Consider the following 19,335-nt stretch of genomic DNA (forward strand, 5'->3'; position numbering starts at 1 on the left):
TTACAGATAGTTCAATTGGATGGGCCGGATCCCCTCAGAAGCAGACGACTAATGATGTATCAAAACCACTCATGTTCAATAACCAGTCCTGTCATATTGAGGTATTGCACTTTCTATTCCATTTTGCCATTTTAATGGAAACAACAAACTGTATTATTGTATTTTTGGGAGAGGACAATGTTTTCAAATGTGGGAATGCGTGCCTATATGTATTTGGAATACAAGCATCAAGAGGGTCATTAATGACGGTTTACATATACAGTCAGTGGTTAAAGTCAGATTTGACAGATTCAATGTTGCGGCACAGTTGGGAATATTACGTATATGTATTGTCAAAAGAGAAATATAGGCCAGATTAGCAGGAAAAACACATGGCTAACGAAAAGAAACAGCATACTAACCACGTGACTAGAACTGAAACGATTACTCGAATATTTAGAGTAACTCGATTTTGAAAATTGATCAAGGAATTTTCTCCGCCTCGAGGAATCATCTAATTTCGCCAGTTCCAAGCATGACGTTTTGCCCGGACTACTTTTAATGTGACACAACGCGCAGACGTCATGTACGAACAGGAAGAAGACCGAGGCGGCGGATATATTTGATGTCAACCATGCATGAATATAGAGGTAATGATGAAGAAGCTGACAAAAGCGAAGAGAAAGGCACCAAGAAAAAGCAGAAAATGTCAAAAGTGTGGGAGCATTTCAAGCTGGACACCAAGGCAAACACTGTTTCATGTATTCACTGTAAGACAGTGCTTGCATACCACTACAACACGTTTTCAATGCTGCAGCTCCACCGATGGCACTTGGTTTACTCTGAAAGCGGAAGAGCGATACTCGGTGCAAGGTGAAATTAAGTTAACGTAGCGCTAATAAATAAAATTAACGTTATTGTACCTTGCTAACATAACATTAGCCCTGTGGAGTGCTAGGTTTCTATATTGATTATGACTACTGTCAATGCGTGGCTAACGTGTCTTTCATACTGGCTTTATTTAATCTGTAAAAACCCAGCGCGGTAGAGTGATGAGGGTGTGAAATAAAAACATAATAACGCTAATTTGTCAATTTTAGCTCAGTAGTCATTGATGGATAAAACACCAAGTAGCACTGGTGCCTAATTTGGCTCCAATACAGCAGGCGTCCTACATATATTTTGAACAATGCAAAAACTCAAAATCTTATCAGGACTTACAGTTTAGACTAACCATAGACTTCACTATCAGTTGACGGGACATGGGGCTCAGGGCCAATCCGGAGGGGGGCTTCAAAAAATATTTTCAAAACCAAAGCCGCTAGCGACCTACCTAAAACCAAAACAGACACCTCCCTTAGACATATATGAGTCTCCATGAGAAAAATTCATCAAATTCAAAGTCGTTCCCTAATAAAATCCCGGTTATTTTTTCATACAAGTATAACAAAACTTAAAATGGCTTTAAAATTCTCAAATTTTACGTTGGATGCCCAAAAATCACCAAATGCAGAGATAATCACTAGAGATGTCCCGATCGATCGGGATGCCGGGTCCGATCACGTCATTTTCAAAGTATCGGAATCGGCAAAAAAATATCGGCCATGCCTTTTTTAAATTTTTTTTTTTTTTTAATTAAATCGTTTTTTAATTGTATTTAACGTTACAGACATAATATGTTACACTCATCCAGAGTCTTTAGTTTAGGCTTAAGGTAGGGTTATCAAATTTATCCCGATAGCGGCGGTAATTTTTTTTTTTTTAAATGTATCACGTTAAAATATTTAACACAATTAATGCATTCACTGCATGACCCAGTTGCGCATTGTGGCGCTCAATCTGTAATGACGCCGTTTTACCTATATAGAGAGATAAAAGGCAGTGTAAAATGAGTCGAGTGAATATTGGCAGCCTTTGTAGCCGTTTTTAATTGGCTCAAGCCTTACAATCCCTCTCCTTATGATTAGAATTATCATGGGAAGCAATGTGGGGAAGCAAGGTAGCAATTGACCTTTTTCTTAACACCTTATGTTATTTCCCAACGCAGAGAAGATATATAAATTGGTAGCACTACGCACAGTCATGGTTCTACTTCCCATCATGCATTTGGACATGGCTACAGTATCATTTACTGAAAGCTCAACAAATACACTAGATGGCAATATTTAGTCACAATATACAAATTCACAAGTCTCTCTCTATCCATGGATCCCTCTCACAGAAAGAATGTTAATAATGTAAATGCCATCTTGAGGATTTATTGTCATAATAAACAAATACATTACTTATGTACTGTATGTTGAATGTATATATTCGTCCAAGTTTTATTCATTTTTTTCTTAATGCATTGCCAAAATGTATATGATCGGGAAAAATTATCGGGAATGATTGGAATTGAATCGGGAGCAAAAAAAAGCAATCGGATCGGGAAATATCGGGATCGGCAGATACTCAAATTAAAACGATCGGGATCAGATCTGGAGCAAAAAAACATGATCGGAACAACCCTAATAATCACCTATATTTTCAGGATCAAAAGCAATATTTAACATATAAGTTTTTGCTCAAAATAGCAACTTAATATTTTCTTAATTTAGTGCTTTTCAACAGCTAATAAATCACTTAACTTTCACATCAGAAACTTAATACTTGAGGAATGCATGCAGAATCATCTTAATTTTACTCAACAAAGGCAAAATGATCATTTTTCTATATACAATCACAACTTGATTGGTTGTATTCTGCTATTGTGTCGAGATACAAAATCCAACCTGGCGGTTGTCACAAAACAAAGAGCTTCTTAATTAGAAAATTCTTGCAACTAAATGCTTAAATCTCGGAATTTGTATGGATATGAACGTAAAACAGTCTAGATTCTTGGTTAAAAGAAGAGAAAAAAACAGGCAGTTATCTTTCATTTTACGTAAATATTTCAAGCCAAAGTTATGGTATTGTTTAATCCAACAAAAAGCTTTTTAAGTTAAAAATTCTTGCAAATAAATGCTTAAATCGCCAAATTTCTGTTGATATGAGCGTAAAACAGTCTAGACTCTCGGTTAAAAGCAAAAAAAAACCCCAAAAAAAACGGGCAGTTATCATTGATTTTACGAAAATGTGTCAAGCTAAAGTTAGGCTAATTTCTTTCCATTCATTTCATGGTATTAACAACATTTTAAAGTGCATGCATGATGCGAAAAGTATAATAAATACCTTGAATCCTCGAACAAATCACTCTTGAGACACTCCACTCCTGCCTGCTTGTATGCAGTAAAATCTCGTCCTATTTCCACCTAAATCCAAAGTATGTGGGAGTCAATGGACTAACTTAAAACCAAATGGAAATTCAATTGAAACACATCGGAAAAATACCTAACTTTACTTTTAAGTGATGTGTGTTATCAAGCGTAATGATATTTTTAGGTAAGAAATAAGATTTTTTTTTTTTTTTTTTTTTTTTTTTTTGAGGGAAAGCGATGAATTTGTTTTTTTTTCCTAGTCACATCGGAGATGCAATTGTTGGCTGTTTTCAACAATGTACATCCATAATTAAGACATCGCATGTCTAAAAAATGGTTCAATATTAGGTGAAATGTCTTGTTTTCTCATGTGTATTTATAATTGCTCTGAAAAAAAAAATGTTTTATCCGATTACTCCATTAATCGATGGAATTTTCAGTAGAATACTCAATTACTAAAATATTCGATAGCTGTAGTCCTACACGTAACAGAGCGACATGGACAAAACATGGCAAAGTAACCCTTCGATTAGGTTTTCCAGCAGCAATATAAATTTTCATAACATTCATAACAATCCCGCCAGTCACAGCCGCAACCTCTACTTTTAAAATAACTTGAATAACCAGTAATGTTTTGCCATTACACAAGACATATACTAGTATTCTGAAGCAGTTAGCCATGATAAAATTTAACGTGATAAATTTGCAGTGTATCTGGTCTCTTACGCTTTAAAAAATATTTTCAATCATTGTTTACTCTTAGTTTTTTTTTTAGATTTGCTTTTTGATTTTGCTTCATCAGTTTACTCAGTAGCTGCATGTTTTAGTATTTTGTGTGTGAAGAATGGGGCATAGTCAAATAATTTTCGCCATGTTGTTTTGACTGTTAAAGACAAGTTAACAGATTAATGCGTCTGATTATTTCACTTACTTTAGTAAATATCGGTATTTGTTTTTATTAAGCCCATACATCTAAAAGTTGATATTTTCTTGACCTAAATCAAGAAAACTTTCCTTTCAAAAAACATTTTGAACAATATCTTTTCTTGAATGAAGAACATTTCTGACAAACAAGCTTTTTTTTGGATTGAATATTCTAATTTATTGCTTATAATAAGTCTGTTAAACTTATTTTCAACTAGCTATTTTTCTTATTTCAAGAAATCTGAGTAAAATTTACTTGAAGCAATGACAGATAATTTGACTCGTTTCTAGTTGATTTACACTGAAAACAAGGCAGTTTAACTAGTTTTTAAGAGGTGTGGTTTTTTCAGTGTGAGATACGTCTGCCTTTGTCCAAAACAGTGTTTGATACAGTGTTGTGAAAAAGTGAACCTTTTGTAATTTCTCACATTTCTGCATAAAATCACCATCAAATGTGATCTGATCTTTGCCAAAATCACACAGATGAAAAAACAGTGTCTCTTTGACTAAAACCACCCAAACATTTATAGATTTTTACATTTTAATGAGGGTAGTATGCAAACAATGACAGAAGGGGGGAAAATAAGTAAGTGAACCATCATATTTAAATATATTGCGCCCCCCCCCCCCCCCCCCCCTCCCCGTAGCTGCAGATCAGTCTGGCACATCGATCAGGACTAATCTTGACCCATTCTTGTCTACTAAACTGCTGTAGTCCAGTCAGATTATTGGGATGTCTGGCATGAATTGCTGTCTTTAGGTCATGCCACAGCATATCAATGGGGCTCAAGTATGGACTATGACTTGGCCATTCCAGAATGTATATTTTGTTCTTCTGAAACCATTCTGAAGTTGATTTTGGATCATTGTCTTGCTGCAGCATCCATCCTCTTTTTAGCTTCAAATGTCTGACAGACGGCCTCAGGTTTTCCTGCAAAACATCCTGATAAACTTTTGAATTCATTCTTCCATTAATGATTGCAAGTTGTCCAGGCCCTGAGGCAGCAAGCAGCCCCAAATCATGATGCTCCCTCCAACATTCACGGTGGGGATAAGGTGTTGATGTTGGTGAGCTGTTCCATTTTTCCTCCACACATGACGTTGTGTTTTACTCCCAAACAAACTTTGGTTTCATCAGTCCACAAAATATTTTGCCAAAACTTCTGTGGAGTGTCCAAGTGCCTTTTTGCGAACATTACACGAGCAACAATGTTTTGTTTTTTTGGACAGTAGTGGCTTCCTCCGTGGAGTCCTCCCATGAACACCATGCTTGGCCATCGTTTTACATATAGTTAATGTGTGCACAGAGATATTGTACTGTCCTAGTGATTTTTGTGAGTCTTTAGCAGACACTCTAGGGTTCCGTTTTAACTCTCTGAGTATTCTGCGCTGAACTCTTGGCGTCATCTTTAGTGGATGGCCACTCCTTGGGTGAGAAGCAACAGTGCCAAATTCTCTCTATTTGTAGACAACTTCTCTGAGTGTCAACTGATGAACATCCAGACTTTTAGAGATGGTTTTGTATCCTTTCCCAGCTTTATTCAAATCAACAATCCTTGATAGCAGGTCTTCAAACAGCTCTTTTGACCCAGCCATGATGCACATCAAACATAGGTTCTCATCAAGACATTTCATACCAGGTGTGTGTTTTATAGTGGGCAGGGCAGGTTTAAACCACTAGTCAGTGATTGGGCACACACCTGACTTAAAATGTTTGGTAAACATTGGTTTCAATTGCTCTGTAAGTCTGCTTGGGCAGAGGGTTCACTTACTTATTTTTCCCCTGTCTGTCATTGTTTGCATGCTATCCTCATCAAAATATGAAAACCTATAAATGTTTGGGTGGTTTTAGTTAAAGCAGACACTGTATTTTCCTCTTTGTGATTTTAATAAAGATCAGATCACATTTGATGGTAATTTTATGCAGAAATGTGAGAAATTCCAAAAGGTTCAGACATTTTTTCATACAACTGTAGTTAAACTTCAGCACAACTAATACATTAATCTAGCTGACTTGAATGATGTCGTGTATAATGGCTCAGATGTTAGGTTCTTGTAAGACCACTACTACTACAACTATAACTACTGCTGCATTTCAGTTACAACAAATCACACTTGGCAAGCAGTCTATTCTTGGATTTAGTGATCAGAATGTGTCCTGTCTGAAAAATCCAAAAGAAAACGAAATTAAATTATATTGTCATTAAGTGTTAAAACAGATGAGTGAAATAGGCGGAATGCCTGAGGGGAATGAAGTGAGTGGGAGCTACTAAAGTAGGACGAGTCCTGATGTAGTACATCGTCAGCGTTTAAGGGGTGGGGCTTGTGTGTAAAGCTGGATGGGAAGAGAGAAACGATCTTAAGCGTCAGTAGTAATCTGCCTCTTGCAAATACAGAAAGAGGCCAGCCTTTTTCTCTCTTCCTGCGCTACTTTAAATTTTTATTTTTTTATTTTTATTTTTTTAACTTTTTTCTTAACGTTATATTTTTATCAATCTTTTGTCTTTGCCTTTTTGTCTGGATGCTGGACATGAAATCCAACAAGACTCCTATATCTCCAGTGGTTGAATGTAAGCCTAGCAAAGTGAGTGGCTGTGGTTGTGCTATATTATTGACACATTCTATGTGTGTTAGGGTATTGCAGCTGAGTACTTTGTTTGTTGTTTTCTTTAATTGTATAACATGTTTATCTACAACTAACAATTTAACAACTTAGTGACCAAGTTTGGCTTGCAATTCTAAACAAATTTTATGAATACATATTTTACAGTTTTTTCAGAAAGTTATAAAATAGCAGTGTTGTCGCAAAGTGTATTTAGCTGTTATGTTGGGATTTTTGAACACCGTTAGATACTTTTGTGTCATTGATTGCAAGGCCCAAACCTGTGGTTATACGGCAATCTTAATCAAAATAAAGAAACTACAGAGGTACCTCCACATGCGAATTAAATGTGTTCCAGGACTTGGTTTGTAAATCCAAATCGTTGTATGTTAAGTGGGATTTTTCTATTAGAATACCGTATTTTTCAGACTATAAGCCGCGACTGTTTTCTCGCCGTTTGTACCCCGGCTTTTATAAAGAAAAGGCTTATTGATGTTTTTTTGTTTTTTGGGGGGGAGGGGGGGACGACAAACGAGTTTCATATTTTCTTGTTAAAAATAACAAGAAGGGCTTTCCAAATTTTGTAATGATATCTCTCCGCCGCTACACTTGCACCGATAAAGCTTGTCAGAAACTTGTCAGACTTACTCAAAAGCTCAGGATTTTAAAGGTGATTATAGCTCCATCTGATTCTATATACTGCTACAAAAGAAGTTTTAAATGGATGGGCATCCACCAGGGGCGTTACCAGGGGTCGGGGGGGTGGGGGGCAGTGCCCACCCACGGACAAGCTCTGCCCAGAAACTGGATGTCGTACTAACGGCAGTCTGGGCACCGCATATGGTGTCCCATTCATATAGTAATGATAGTAATGATGTGTTCTAAGTTTTAACCTTTGCGTTGTTGCCTCCTCTTTCACCTTAAAAAAAAAAACTTTTCACTTTTCACCAGTGTTCACCTTGCTGTTGAGTTTGGTGAGTTTTGAAGCATTCTGAGGGGGTCAAAGTAGGGCTTAAAGCGTCGGCAGGACAAAGAATGTCTGCTAGGGGGCGCTACATAGCGTACGTATTTGGAATTTGTCTTTCCACAGTATCAAAGATTGCACCTGTCTTGACCTGCCTGCCGATTCTGGTGCACTTTGAAGCATTCTAAGGGGGCCAAATTGAGCTCAAAGGGGCTGCGGGACAAAGAATGACTATGATAATAATAATAAAACCGAGGAACCACAATAGGTTACCAAAAAAAAAAAAATTGCCCTAAGCTGGATTTCGACCTACTTTTGTTTGTCTGGAAATTTCGGTACATTATAATTTCATTAATTCGTTCCATATCCCAAAAACCTATGCCAAATTCTTAATAAATACTGCAGGTACAGTTACAAATAGCAGTTACATATAGCAAAACAAATGAATTATGAATACAAATCAGATTTATAATAATAATAATAGTAATGTAATGATTTAGGTTCTGATATGGCGGTCTTGTTTTGCATGCTGCTCCTAAACGCACCGTGTTCGGTGGACGTAGACACACACGTCATGGACAGTTTGGGACACTCGAAAAATGGGTCTCACGCCCCCAGTTACTAAGCCTAAATGAGATCGCGATGTACCGTATTTTTCGGACTATAAGGCGCACCTAAAAGCCTTAAATTTTCTCAAAAGCCGACAGTGCGCCTTATAATCCGGCGCGCCTTATATATTTGAGCCGCAAGTTGTTGTTTTTTGACAGATTTATACAAATTTGCAAACAAAACAGGCTTACAAAATTGCACCATTATAATAAGAAAACCACAAATAACACGCTCCATCATAATATACAAAATCTTACTTGCTTGCCATGTTTTATATTTGATGATTCAACAAAAGCAGCAGGTATAGTCATAGGCGTTTTTGGCCTTTATACATGCTCTGGTCAAATACAGTGCATACATTGCAAAACAGTGGAAAAATTATAACCCATCTAACACAAAAAAAGTGACTGTGGAAAAGAAAAAAGTTCCCCTCCACTATGTGATAGACTAGTAAATGTTGTACTACATGTTTTACCTTGCTGTTGTGTTGCTGTTTTGTTGACATTACCTTTAGCGCAGCACCGTGTAATGGATGCATAAAATAACCCCAGCCTCTACTGTAGCGTTTATTCTATGCGCTTTATAATGCGCCTCATTTATGGAAAAAGTTTTAAAATATGTCATTCATTGAAGGTGCGCCTTATAAGCCGGTGTGCCTTATAGTGTGTAAAATACGGTACGTTTGTGTGGAGCTGTAGTTTACAATAACATCAACAAAAAGCTATTCCGTTTTGGCCGAAACTAGGAAAGCTCTTTACAAGGCTACTCTCCTACTTCTTAAAATAAGACTCGACATTTTCTTGTGCAATAAGTAGAATCGATTGAGAGCCAGGCGATGGGGCCGACGAAGTCGGATTAACCGGTACTGGCAGAGGGGGTGTGGAAATCGCTGAAAAAAGTGAGGAAGTGGTCATGCTATAAACGTACTGTACTAAACCACAGCAAATGCACTTATGTACATTCAAATAGGACATCAAAATATTTTGGTAGACAGTTATTTCCTTACAAAAGAGAGTAAAGGGAATTTGGTAAATTATCTTTTTTGTTTTGTCATTCATTTTAAAAGGGCCAGATAACATAACATTAATTATTTCCCTCTGCTACTTTTCATTTGGATTACCGTAATTTTCGGACTATAACCTGCTACTTTTTTCCCCTCATTTTGAATCCTGCGGCTTATAGTCCAGTGCGGCTTATTTGTTGATTTATTTGGGTTAATAGGTAACACTTTATTTGACAGCAGCGTCATAAGACTGCCATAACAGCATCATAATAATGACATGACACTATCATGGGCATTAATGAATGCTTGTGACGGATGTCATTATGTGTCATCCGGCAAATTATGTCACTAACTCAGCCCAGCTCAGATCTTTTACATCTGTTCAAAAGGGAGATAATTTGCCGGATGACACAAAATGACATCTGTCATTAGCATTCATTAACGCTCCTGGCAGTGTCATGTCATAATTATGATGGTCTTATGACAGTCTTATGGCACCACTGTCAAATAAAGTGTTACCAAATTCCATAACTAGCAATGAATGAAACAACTAGAACAGTAACTGAAGAAACAATTAGCGCAGAACATGAGTTTTGAGTTGTTATTTACAGCTATAGCGCTGCAATACATGCTGTTGGAATTCGCCCCCCTGGCCAAGGCGCACTGCCCATGCTGCCCCCGCGCGGGCCAACCGGGAAGGCGGAATTCCACGTGTTCATCTCTGATGTTAACCCTTTGTACTGACTCCATGTTCCAAAAGTTTGAAGAAGGCTCACCGAAAACAGGTTGACAATTTTGGTCAAAAAACAAAGCAAAAACAGACGACGGAGCAGCAATGCTCGATCCAAAACAAGGCTACATAGAAACGCTTCCGAGCAGCGAATAACGAATGTTATCTCAGTGTCCAGTCTTTTTGAACTCCGTGGTGGAGTGGGCCGGGCCGAAGGTGTTGCTTTGGGACCATCCCTCTATAGCCGGTTTTAGGCGGTTAGGTTCGTGCCTTGATGGGACGTGGTTGCCACAGCAACGTTGGTCTTGATGTCCCAGGCGCCCGCTATCAACTTTGTTATCCGGGCTGGCTCTACTTGTTTTAGGACAAAGCGCTTTGTCCTTGGAGTTTGCTGGGAGAACTGATTGCAAGAGTTGGTGCGTCAATCTGTCTCGTGACGCACACGTTGGGCTTCTGTGATAAGATGGCGTTGTGTATCTATAATGTTTCTTTAAACTATGGTGTGCTATTTATTTTACATTAGGTGTGTTAGAGTAGTGCAGTCCTACAGTAAATATGAGAAATGATACTTTTCCCTGATTAATTATATTACGTGTGTACGAGTAATGCAAACAGTTAGACGGTGCCTACGAGAAACGGTACCATTTTTCCTTTTCCCCCTCATGAGCGCCGATAAGGTGATTCACTTTATTGTGTTCAAGGGCACGGAGTTAAGTCTGCCTAAACTAAAGTTAGATTAATGTGTTAGACTAATGCAAACAATTATATGGTGTGTGTGAGAACGGTACCTATTCCCTTCAATCCCCCTCACGAGCCCCGACAGGGGATCGTAAAAACATGGATGTGGCCTTAGAACTTAGCTTTTGCAAGTGGTGGAAAAAATTTAGCAATTGATGAACAGTTTAAACGGGGATGGGCAAAATTTGCAAGACCCCCTCAGGACCCCTGTGAAATACTCTTTAAAACAATTTACTACCGCTTCAAAGGGTTAATCCTTGGTTGTCTCTGGTCCAGTGGCTATAGGCATTAGCTCACAGTGACCTCTTTGTACAGGTGTATTGAGAACAATTTTTTCATGCTCAATTAGACGGGCTACCAATCAAGTTAGTCCTGTCGCTAGGAAAAATGAGATATACATTCAGTTAAATTTGGCCCCATAAATAAAAAATAAAGTTAGTCTTTAGTTAGGAAAAATGAGAAACACACTAAGCTAAATTTGGTCCAGTAAATAAAAACCCTTTCATTTGGAAAAAGTGAGAACCGTACTGAGTTAAATTTGGCCCAGTAGATTAAAATTTAAGTCCCCCCTTGTCAACTTCCGTAACGTTAAGGTGAACCACCACCTGTAGTAAGAGGGAACTGTGCGCAGCCCTGAACAAAAAGGAACGCAACAGAGTACAGTGTGTCAAAAACCTCAGAATGGCTTTTAAAGGAGGAAAAAAGAACATCACTGACAAACTACTACATCTAAAAACATAGTACAGCAAAAAACATTCCCCCATTGACTAGAAAATGGTGAAAAAGCGGTACCGTACAAAAGCGGAATCTTGCAATACAGAAAAACTTGGACACAATGAACTCGAAACTTGAAATAAACATCTTCACCCCTTACAGGTTGTTGAAAATGATGGACACAGACGCCTGAGGTATGTTGGATTACAGCAGTGTTGACAGAAGGTGGCAGCAGAGGTTGACTGTCTTCCCCAAGAGAACAGTGATGCCCAAATTGAAGCTTCTTGAAGCAATGAAGCTTTGCAGCCAATTGGTTCAAAGCTTCATGGTGGTTCATTTGGTGTTATGGCAGCCTTATGATGCCACTGTCAAATAAAGTGTTACCGGTTGATATATTTTGGTGTAAATATCGCATAATACAGTGAGGACAGCTGCGGCTTATGGTCCAGTGCGGCTTATTGATGAACTAATGCCGTTTTCCTGTCAAATTTGGTGGGTGGCAGCTTTTAGTCAGGTGCGCCTTATAGTGCAAAAATTACGGTATTTATGCAAAGTATGTATGTATGATATCTTTTTAAAAAAAAAAATTGATCTGTATTCAAATAACGTAAATTGATAACTAAAGAAATATGTACATGTTCTTTAGCAGGGACAAAAGAAGACAAGCAGCCCAGACAGCCTAGATCCAAGTGAGGAGACAACAGACACGGAAGACAATGATGAGGAAGAGCTGGGAGTTCTTGATGAGCAACGAAGCATCATCCTTCACCTGCTGTCACAGCTCAAACTTGGGATGGACCTGACAAAGGTGAAATTCTCATGTTTGCCTAAAGGCCGTTTCACACAAGCGGCAGCCCGGTGAGAAAGCATACGCGCCAACTAGGCATGTGCCGGTATGACATTCTGACGGTATGCATAGACTTTATAATATACTGACACAGGGCGCGGCCCCGATTAATAGGGAGCCTATCTCCGTCAAAGCTGACCGTGTAGAAACACAGACAAAGAGCTTTTTACGTTGACAATTCGTGTGAGTAAATGCTTAAATCCCTGAATTCTTTATAGATATGGACGTAAAACTGTCTCAATTCTTGGTTAAAAGCAAAAAAAAACTGGGCAGTTAGCATTTGTTTTACATAAATATGTTGAATGTGCTGCTAGTCTTTAAGCCACTGTGGCACCGCCTTATCACCTCAAAGAGCTTTTCACGTTGAAAAATCTTGTGAGTTATGCTTAAATCCATGAATTCTTTATAGATATGGACCTAAAATGGTCTCGATTCTTTGTTGAAAGAGCAATTAACCGGGCAGTTAGCATTTATTTTACGAAAATATGTCGAATGTGCTGCTAGCCTTTAAGCCACTGTGGCTCCGCCTTATCGCTACAAAGAGCTTTTTATTTCTTGTGAATAAATGCTTAAATCCCAGAATTCTTGATAGATATGAACGTAAAACAGTCTCGATTCTTGGTTAAAAGCAAAAATCCGGGCTGTAGCTGACCGCTCGGAATGATGCGACACGCAGAGGGCTTCGACGGGTGTTCTTTAACTTTATTTTCAGTCATTTTTTGTTCTTTTGTTGACACCGTGAAAACTACAAAATTTCAGAAACGTAACAACGGTGTGGCATTAAAATACAATTCACAAAACCAACAATAAACATTTCCATTTCTCCTACCTCCATCTGCTTTCCGAGCGCGCTATCTTCAATCGAACCAATATAACCTCTCCACACTACAGTCTTTACACAAACAAATACAAGCCAAACGAATATAAACATAAATTCCCGCAGTAATAATAACTCTTGCAATTTATTTGTGGACTCACCTACGATGTGGCTGCGCTGCTTCTCAGACAGTGCAGCGTGTGGACAGGTTTACAGACAGGTGTGCTAGATTTCCTCATTAAGAAAAAGACGGGAGCATGGGGTTGTGCGCGGTGCCTTTCAAAATAAATGCAAAAACGGAAGTGCCCGCAATTCACAGACCCACACGCCATTTACACGGGCTGGTAGCATTTATTTTACGTAAATATTGCGAATTATGACGGCAATGCTGTAGCGTTTAATTTCTCCCGTTGATTTTTTTCACAACGTTTCAAAATGCATGCATCGTATAAAAAATATAATAATTACCATGAATCCTTGAACAAATCACTCCTGAGACAATCCTTCCTGTTTGTATGCGGCACAGCTTTCATACTTTTTCAACCTATATCCGGCGTTGGGTCGCTGCATTTGTTTGAGAATAACTGCGACTTCGACCGACTTAAGCAGAGTGCGGGACGGCCCCCTACTTGAAGGCGTGGCGCAGTGTCTGGGGAATATGTCTCGTCAATATCGTTATGAAGTCTATGCGGGATGATAACTTTAAGCAAAAATATCATGGTTTCACGGCATCACGTTATTGAAATTACAGCTGTAAAATGTTTTATTTTGAGAGTTCTGGGTTACAAAAAAAAAGTTTTTCCATTGAACAGGATTTACCGTAATTTCCCGAATACAACGCGCACTTTTTTTCCCCAAAATCAACTTGTAAAATCATGGTGCGCATTATACACGGGTACAGGGATGGAGACAGAAATATATATACAGTATATTATATATATATATAAAGACCGATTGGTTTTTTTTTTTTTTGACACGGCCATGTTGTGTTGAAGAAAACGTATGCAGCGATCCGTTGCCAACCATTACGGTACATGACGTCACTATTTTGTTTCGGTAATACGTCACTCTGATTGGTCGAATGATTTCGTCTGTGTTAAATTCTGCTTTTTTCACTCTTCATAAAGCACAGAATTTAGTTTCTGGAACTCATTTGAGTCAACGTTTATTACAACTCGGCAACTCGGACCATAACGAACATAACACAACACAGACTTCCTGTGTCCGTCAACTATATCTGTCCCTCGGGAAACTCAAACCCATATAACAATAGTTCCTCTTGTTACAGTAGCGATGCGCTCGTTCCGATTTCCGACTTCGGTCCTCACTTTCCTTTTACCGTATCAATCCATGGAAGAAACATTTATTCATCATGATGAAACGATCAAGTTATACAGCAGCCTTTAACAGAAAAGTCACATCTGTTTTGTTTTCTCCTGGATTTTGGTAAGTTGGAGAAGTTGTCAGATCATTTTATTACTGTGCATATTGTCAGTTTACGGTAATGTTTTGAACTACCAATGTGCCATGCTTGTACTGTGTTTCACCAGTCAGTAAAATGACATTTCTGTATCAGTACACGAGCTCTGTTTTCTTGTATTCTTCTATTTATTGGTGCTAAAATTATGGTGCGCGTTATACACGGGTACAATAATTTTCCCTAGATTTTACAAGTAAATTTGAGGTGCGCGTGAAACACGGGTGCACCTTATATTCGGGAAATTACGGTATATATTTCAAAACAACATATTAGCAAATTGGAATTTAAGTATAATGTTAATTTAAATAAATAAAAACATAAAAAATAAATGAAACATTCAAAAAAAAAATGACATGCTAATTATCCACATTATCTGCCTTGTTAACACGCTTACGTTACAGTATGTTTTACCACTGCTAGACACACTACACACACTGGAGTTAACTCTCCTAGCTCGTGGGAAATGTTCATGACAGCGTTTACTAATTAATTTTGTATGAATGAGAAATCATACTGGAGATATTGCCTTCTCTGGTAGCCACCCCCCTACAGACATGTTTTACATGTTGGTTGGACCATACCAGTGACTTCGTTTTCTTCGATGGGGGATAAAGTTCAGGTGTTTCATGTCCTCCAGCCAACGTGCAGCACAGCTGACTCACTGGTACTGAGCAACAACTTGAGCGGAGGGGTGAGCCCTGCATTTTTGGGAAATCAAAAATAGGTAATACCGTAGGGACGGTATGATGGAAAATTCTTGCGGTTTTGAAACCTTGACGTTTTCATACCACGGTATGCCTTGGAACCGGTAACCCGCACATGGCTAGCGGCAACCCATTCATTGTGTATGTGGGAGAGGGCTTCTCTTCGAAAGTGAGAGGTGGTGGCTTTTTTAGACGGACTGGCAAGTCTTGAGTGAATTTTTGCTGAGGGGCGGGGCCTAGAATAGAAACCTGGTCTATTTTCACAGAGTTTCTGGGCTGACGTCAACAACACATCCAATAGCAGAGGAGCAGGCATACTAATATCTGTGCTAGCAGCCTCTTTTGGCATATGGATACACACAAATCGCGACCGAGGAAACCTTGATAAATGCACCTTTTTTTTTGTGTTTGTTTTGTGAGCTCTGGGACACTTGAAAAATGGCTCTCATGCCTCTCCTTGTTAAGCTAATTGATATCTTGATTTGCATTTGTGTGGAAATGTACTTAACAGATAACAAAAAAAAAGATTCACCTTCTCACTGAAACTATTAAAACTCTTTACACTGCAATTAGAATCTCTGCTACTCCTGGAAATAGGAAACGTTTTTTATGTGCAACATTGAAAAATAAATGCATTGGTGCTTGGGATGACAGTAAGGCTACACTAGGACGGATAATGACCTTAAACGTCTAATTTGACTATACGGCATTTTGGCTACACTAATGTGCCTCTTATCTGTGCAACAACTTAAACGGATAAGTTAGCCGGCTAATATTACCCGCTGCTTAATATAGACAAGTGTCTCTGCACACCAATTGGATACTAAGGAAGTGACGTCATGGATTGTGCCATCGCCGTTTTTAGTGTGGCATTGTAAACAATGGAGGCTTATGATCAAGACGTGGTATTCCTGCTCTTTTCTTTTCCACAGTCATTGTTTAGTTTATCTTCTAGAGTTTAGAACAGGTGTAAGGAACCTATGTCTTCTCAAGTGATTTTTCTGGCTCTTTTGATGAGTGCATCTACTTCTCCGCCCACCCGTAACGTAGCACCGGCTGGTTCGCTGGACTTGAAGAGTGACTGAAACTCTGATGATGCATTCACACTTTTTACTTGAACATTGAAACGTACGTCACAATAATATGCTTCAATTCAGTGCCCATTTGTGGTCCTCCCATCAAGGATTATGCGGAGATGAGCGTTTTATTACAGAGCTCGTCTCCCGCGTTAAGTCTCCGATCAGCCAGCTCTGAGCTGGCGCTTTGAACATGAGTACGTATATAAATATGTGTAGAGGAAAATTAAACCCCGAAAAGAGAACTGCGTGGTACCCCCAGTCACAGAGGTGCTGTTTTTTTCATGACATTTCCGCCTGTCAAAATTGTGGCCAACTCGTTGCGGCATCCAGGAAATATGCGCAGCGCCACACCATATGTTTCTATTTGTTATTTTGATAGTGGTGAGAGCGCAACTGAGCATCGATTGTAACATCCCAATGATGTCAGACTTTCGTTGTTGTTTTCTAAACTGCTCATTTAAGTTTCCGGTTCAGAGGTAAACCACACGGGCGATGATGTAGCACATGAGGCTGCTCCTTTCTACTCATGTGTAGTATGCGCAAATGCAGGCGTACCTTGCAGAAGCGGGGTGCCTTAAACGCACCTTAAACGTAGTGCGGACAGGTATAAAAATAGCCGGCAAAATAAATACCTTGGCGAAAATTATCTGTCCTAGTCCTCTGACGTAGCCTAAATATGCTTGCTAGAGTCCACCCGCTTTTCACATCTTGACAGCTTCTACGTCAGCCTATCTGGCTCCTCCTGTTTTGTGCTTGCTTTTCACTCTGGGCTGCTTAAGACAGGGGTGTCCAACCTACATCCCGCGGGCCAGTTTTCATTGGCAGATTTTGAAAATTTCATTGAACACAAGAAGCTTGAATTCAGCCTGCTTCCTGTTGCACTTCTCAGCTTCAACACCAAATGAAGCTAGTCACTTAAACAGTGAAATAAGTGTAAGAAATTGTGGAATTTCAGTTGATTAGAGTATTCATGAGTCTTATTTTGATGTGATAATATATTAATGTTGTCAGTCAAACATGCTGACGGCGTTAACACAAATACCCTTTGATTTCTTTCTTTTTTTTTTTTTTTTTTTTTCATGCGATAAATTTGAGGCCTTCCCACCCCGTGTAGTTTGGGCTTCAAGAGGACAAAGTTGGCACAGAGAGGCAGAGTAAAATCCTGGTTGCCAGGTGAAACTTAATTTTGTGTTTTCATGCTCAAAATGGGGCGCGTTGAGGTGGAGTGACAAGCATGAACCCGCTGGTCGTTTTTGAGCTTGTTTGGATGAAAATACAGCGATGAAACTCCTGACACTTTGCACAGCTCTCGCGGCTGCCCAAGACGCACTATTTGTGGGCACACAGAGAATCATGGTGAAATCCCCGTTCTCATGCAAAACATAACTTTGTCTTTTTAGCCCAAACTGTGACTCTCTGAAGCGGATTGTGGCCTTTATTGAGCTGCAATGCACAGATAATCTGTGAGGAATGTGAGGAATGAAAATCTCGTCGTCTTCGAGCACCAAGGGAACCTCCAGCCAGGAGGCTCCAGGCACTTTGGGCTTTTCTCACGGTCCCCCGAAACTAGCTATTTTGGGGCTCAATCACACGGAGAGTGAAATCCCCGTTCTCAGGCGAGATGTAACTTTGTCTTTCTAGCCCAAAATGTCACACTCTGAAGCAGATTCACTGCCCGGTGGTTGGGGATCACTGATGTACAGTACGTTATGAGAATACATATACAGTGCAGTGTTTCCCACCAATGAAAGAGACTGTGGCGGCCCGCCACAGTCTCGTTTGCGCCCCCCCCCCCCGCCGAAAAAAAAAAAAAAAAGATACTAATCAGATGCGTCAGTCAGCCGATTACACAGCTGTAGCCCACTCCACTCTACTACCCGCGCGAGTGAGAGCAGCATTTTAGAGTAGTATTTTATTTATTTATTTATTCATTTAAGAGACGCAAGGGGAACGAGTAGGAAGAATGGGAGAACGAGCGAGATAGCGAGAGATAGCGGTCGCATGTCGTAGCAGCCCGCTGTTATTTTGTTATTGTTTTTCTTTATTATTGTTACCACAATCAAGTGGGTAAGCAAATACAGACTTCTCTCCTTCTTCCCCATATCCGGGGCATTACAATAGTTTGGATCGGACTTTTCGGCGAAAGTGAGCGGTGGACGGCCGTCTTGGACGGAAAGCAAACTTTGATTAAACTTGCGCAGAGAGGCGGGGCCCAAAATAAAGCCTTGCTCTATTTTCAGAGCGTTGGTCACAGTAAAGTATTTATTAGTTCAAGCAGAGTAAAATGATACATATTCACGGTACAAGAACGTCGTTTCCGTGTCCATCGATTGGTAAGAAAAGGCTGTTTGTACGAGTGACGTGTGGGCGCTCCCGTCGGGGGGACATTTCGCGTGGAGTGGCTATTTTTCGGCACAACACCGACGCGCCAACTTCAGACAATTACGGCTGACGAAAGTTGGATAAATGCGCCCCCCCCCCCCGCCCCCCCAATTTCGCGAGCTCTGGGACACTCGAAAAATGACTCTCATACCTCTCCTTGCTAAGTTAATGGTACCTCGATGTGCGTTTGTGTGGAAATTTAGTTCACGAACAACGGGGAAAAAACTATTCACCTTCTCACCGAATCAAGAAAAACTTTACACGGCCATTAGAATTCCCCCAGTCCTGTAAATGGGTCAGTTGACAGAAGGACTGTTATTGTTGTGGCAATGTAGTACTTATGAGGGTCAAATAAAAAGGAAAAAGGAGGGCTACGAGGGCGGTCTGAAACCCGCGGCTCTTGGGCCGCTTGCGGCTCTTTAGTGCTGCTTTGGAGCTTTTTTTTTTTTAAATGGAAAAAGATGGGGGAGGGAAATATATTTTTTGTTTTAATAGGATTTCTAGGAGGACAAACATGATACAAACAT

The 19,335-nt window shown here is 39.6% G+C and overlaps 1 protein-coding gene across 1 annotated transcript in view; it reads left to right on the forward strand.

Moving 5' to 3' along the window:
* Positions 1-19,335, forward strand: part of LOC130914576 (oxysterol-binding protein-related protein 11-like) — a 122,250-nt gene that overhangs the window by 77,492 nt on the left and 25,423 nt on the right. Inside the window, exons 6-7 of the mRNA XM_057833898.1 lie at positions 7-101; positions 12,146-12,307. Of these exons, the coding sequence (XP_057689881.1) occupies positions 7-101; positions 12,146-12,307 (257 nt within the window). The remainder of the gene's footprint in view (positions 1-6; positions 102-12,145; positions 12,308-19,335) is intronic.

Source organism: Corythoichthys intestinalis, chromosome 4, assembly GCF_030265065.1.
Source record: "Corythoichthys intestinalis isolate RoL2023-P3 chromosome 4, ASM3026506v1, whole genome shotgun sequence".
Taxonomy (NCBI): Eukaryota; Metazoa; Chordata; class Actinopteri; order Syngnathiformes; family Syngnathidae; genus Corythoichthys; species Corythoichthys intestinalis.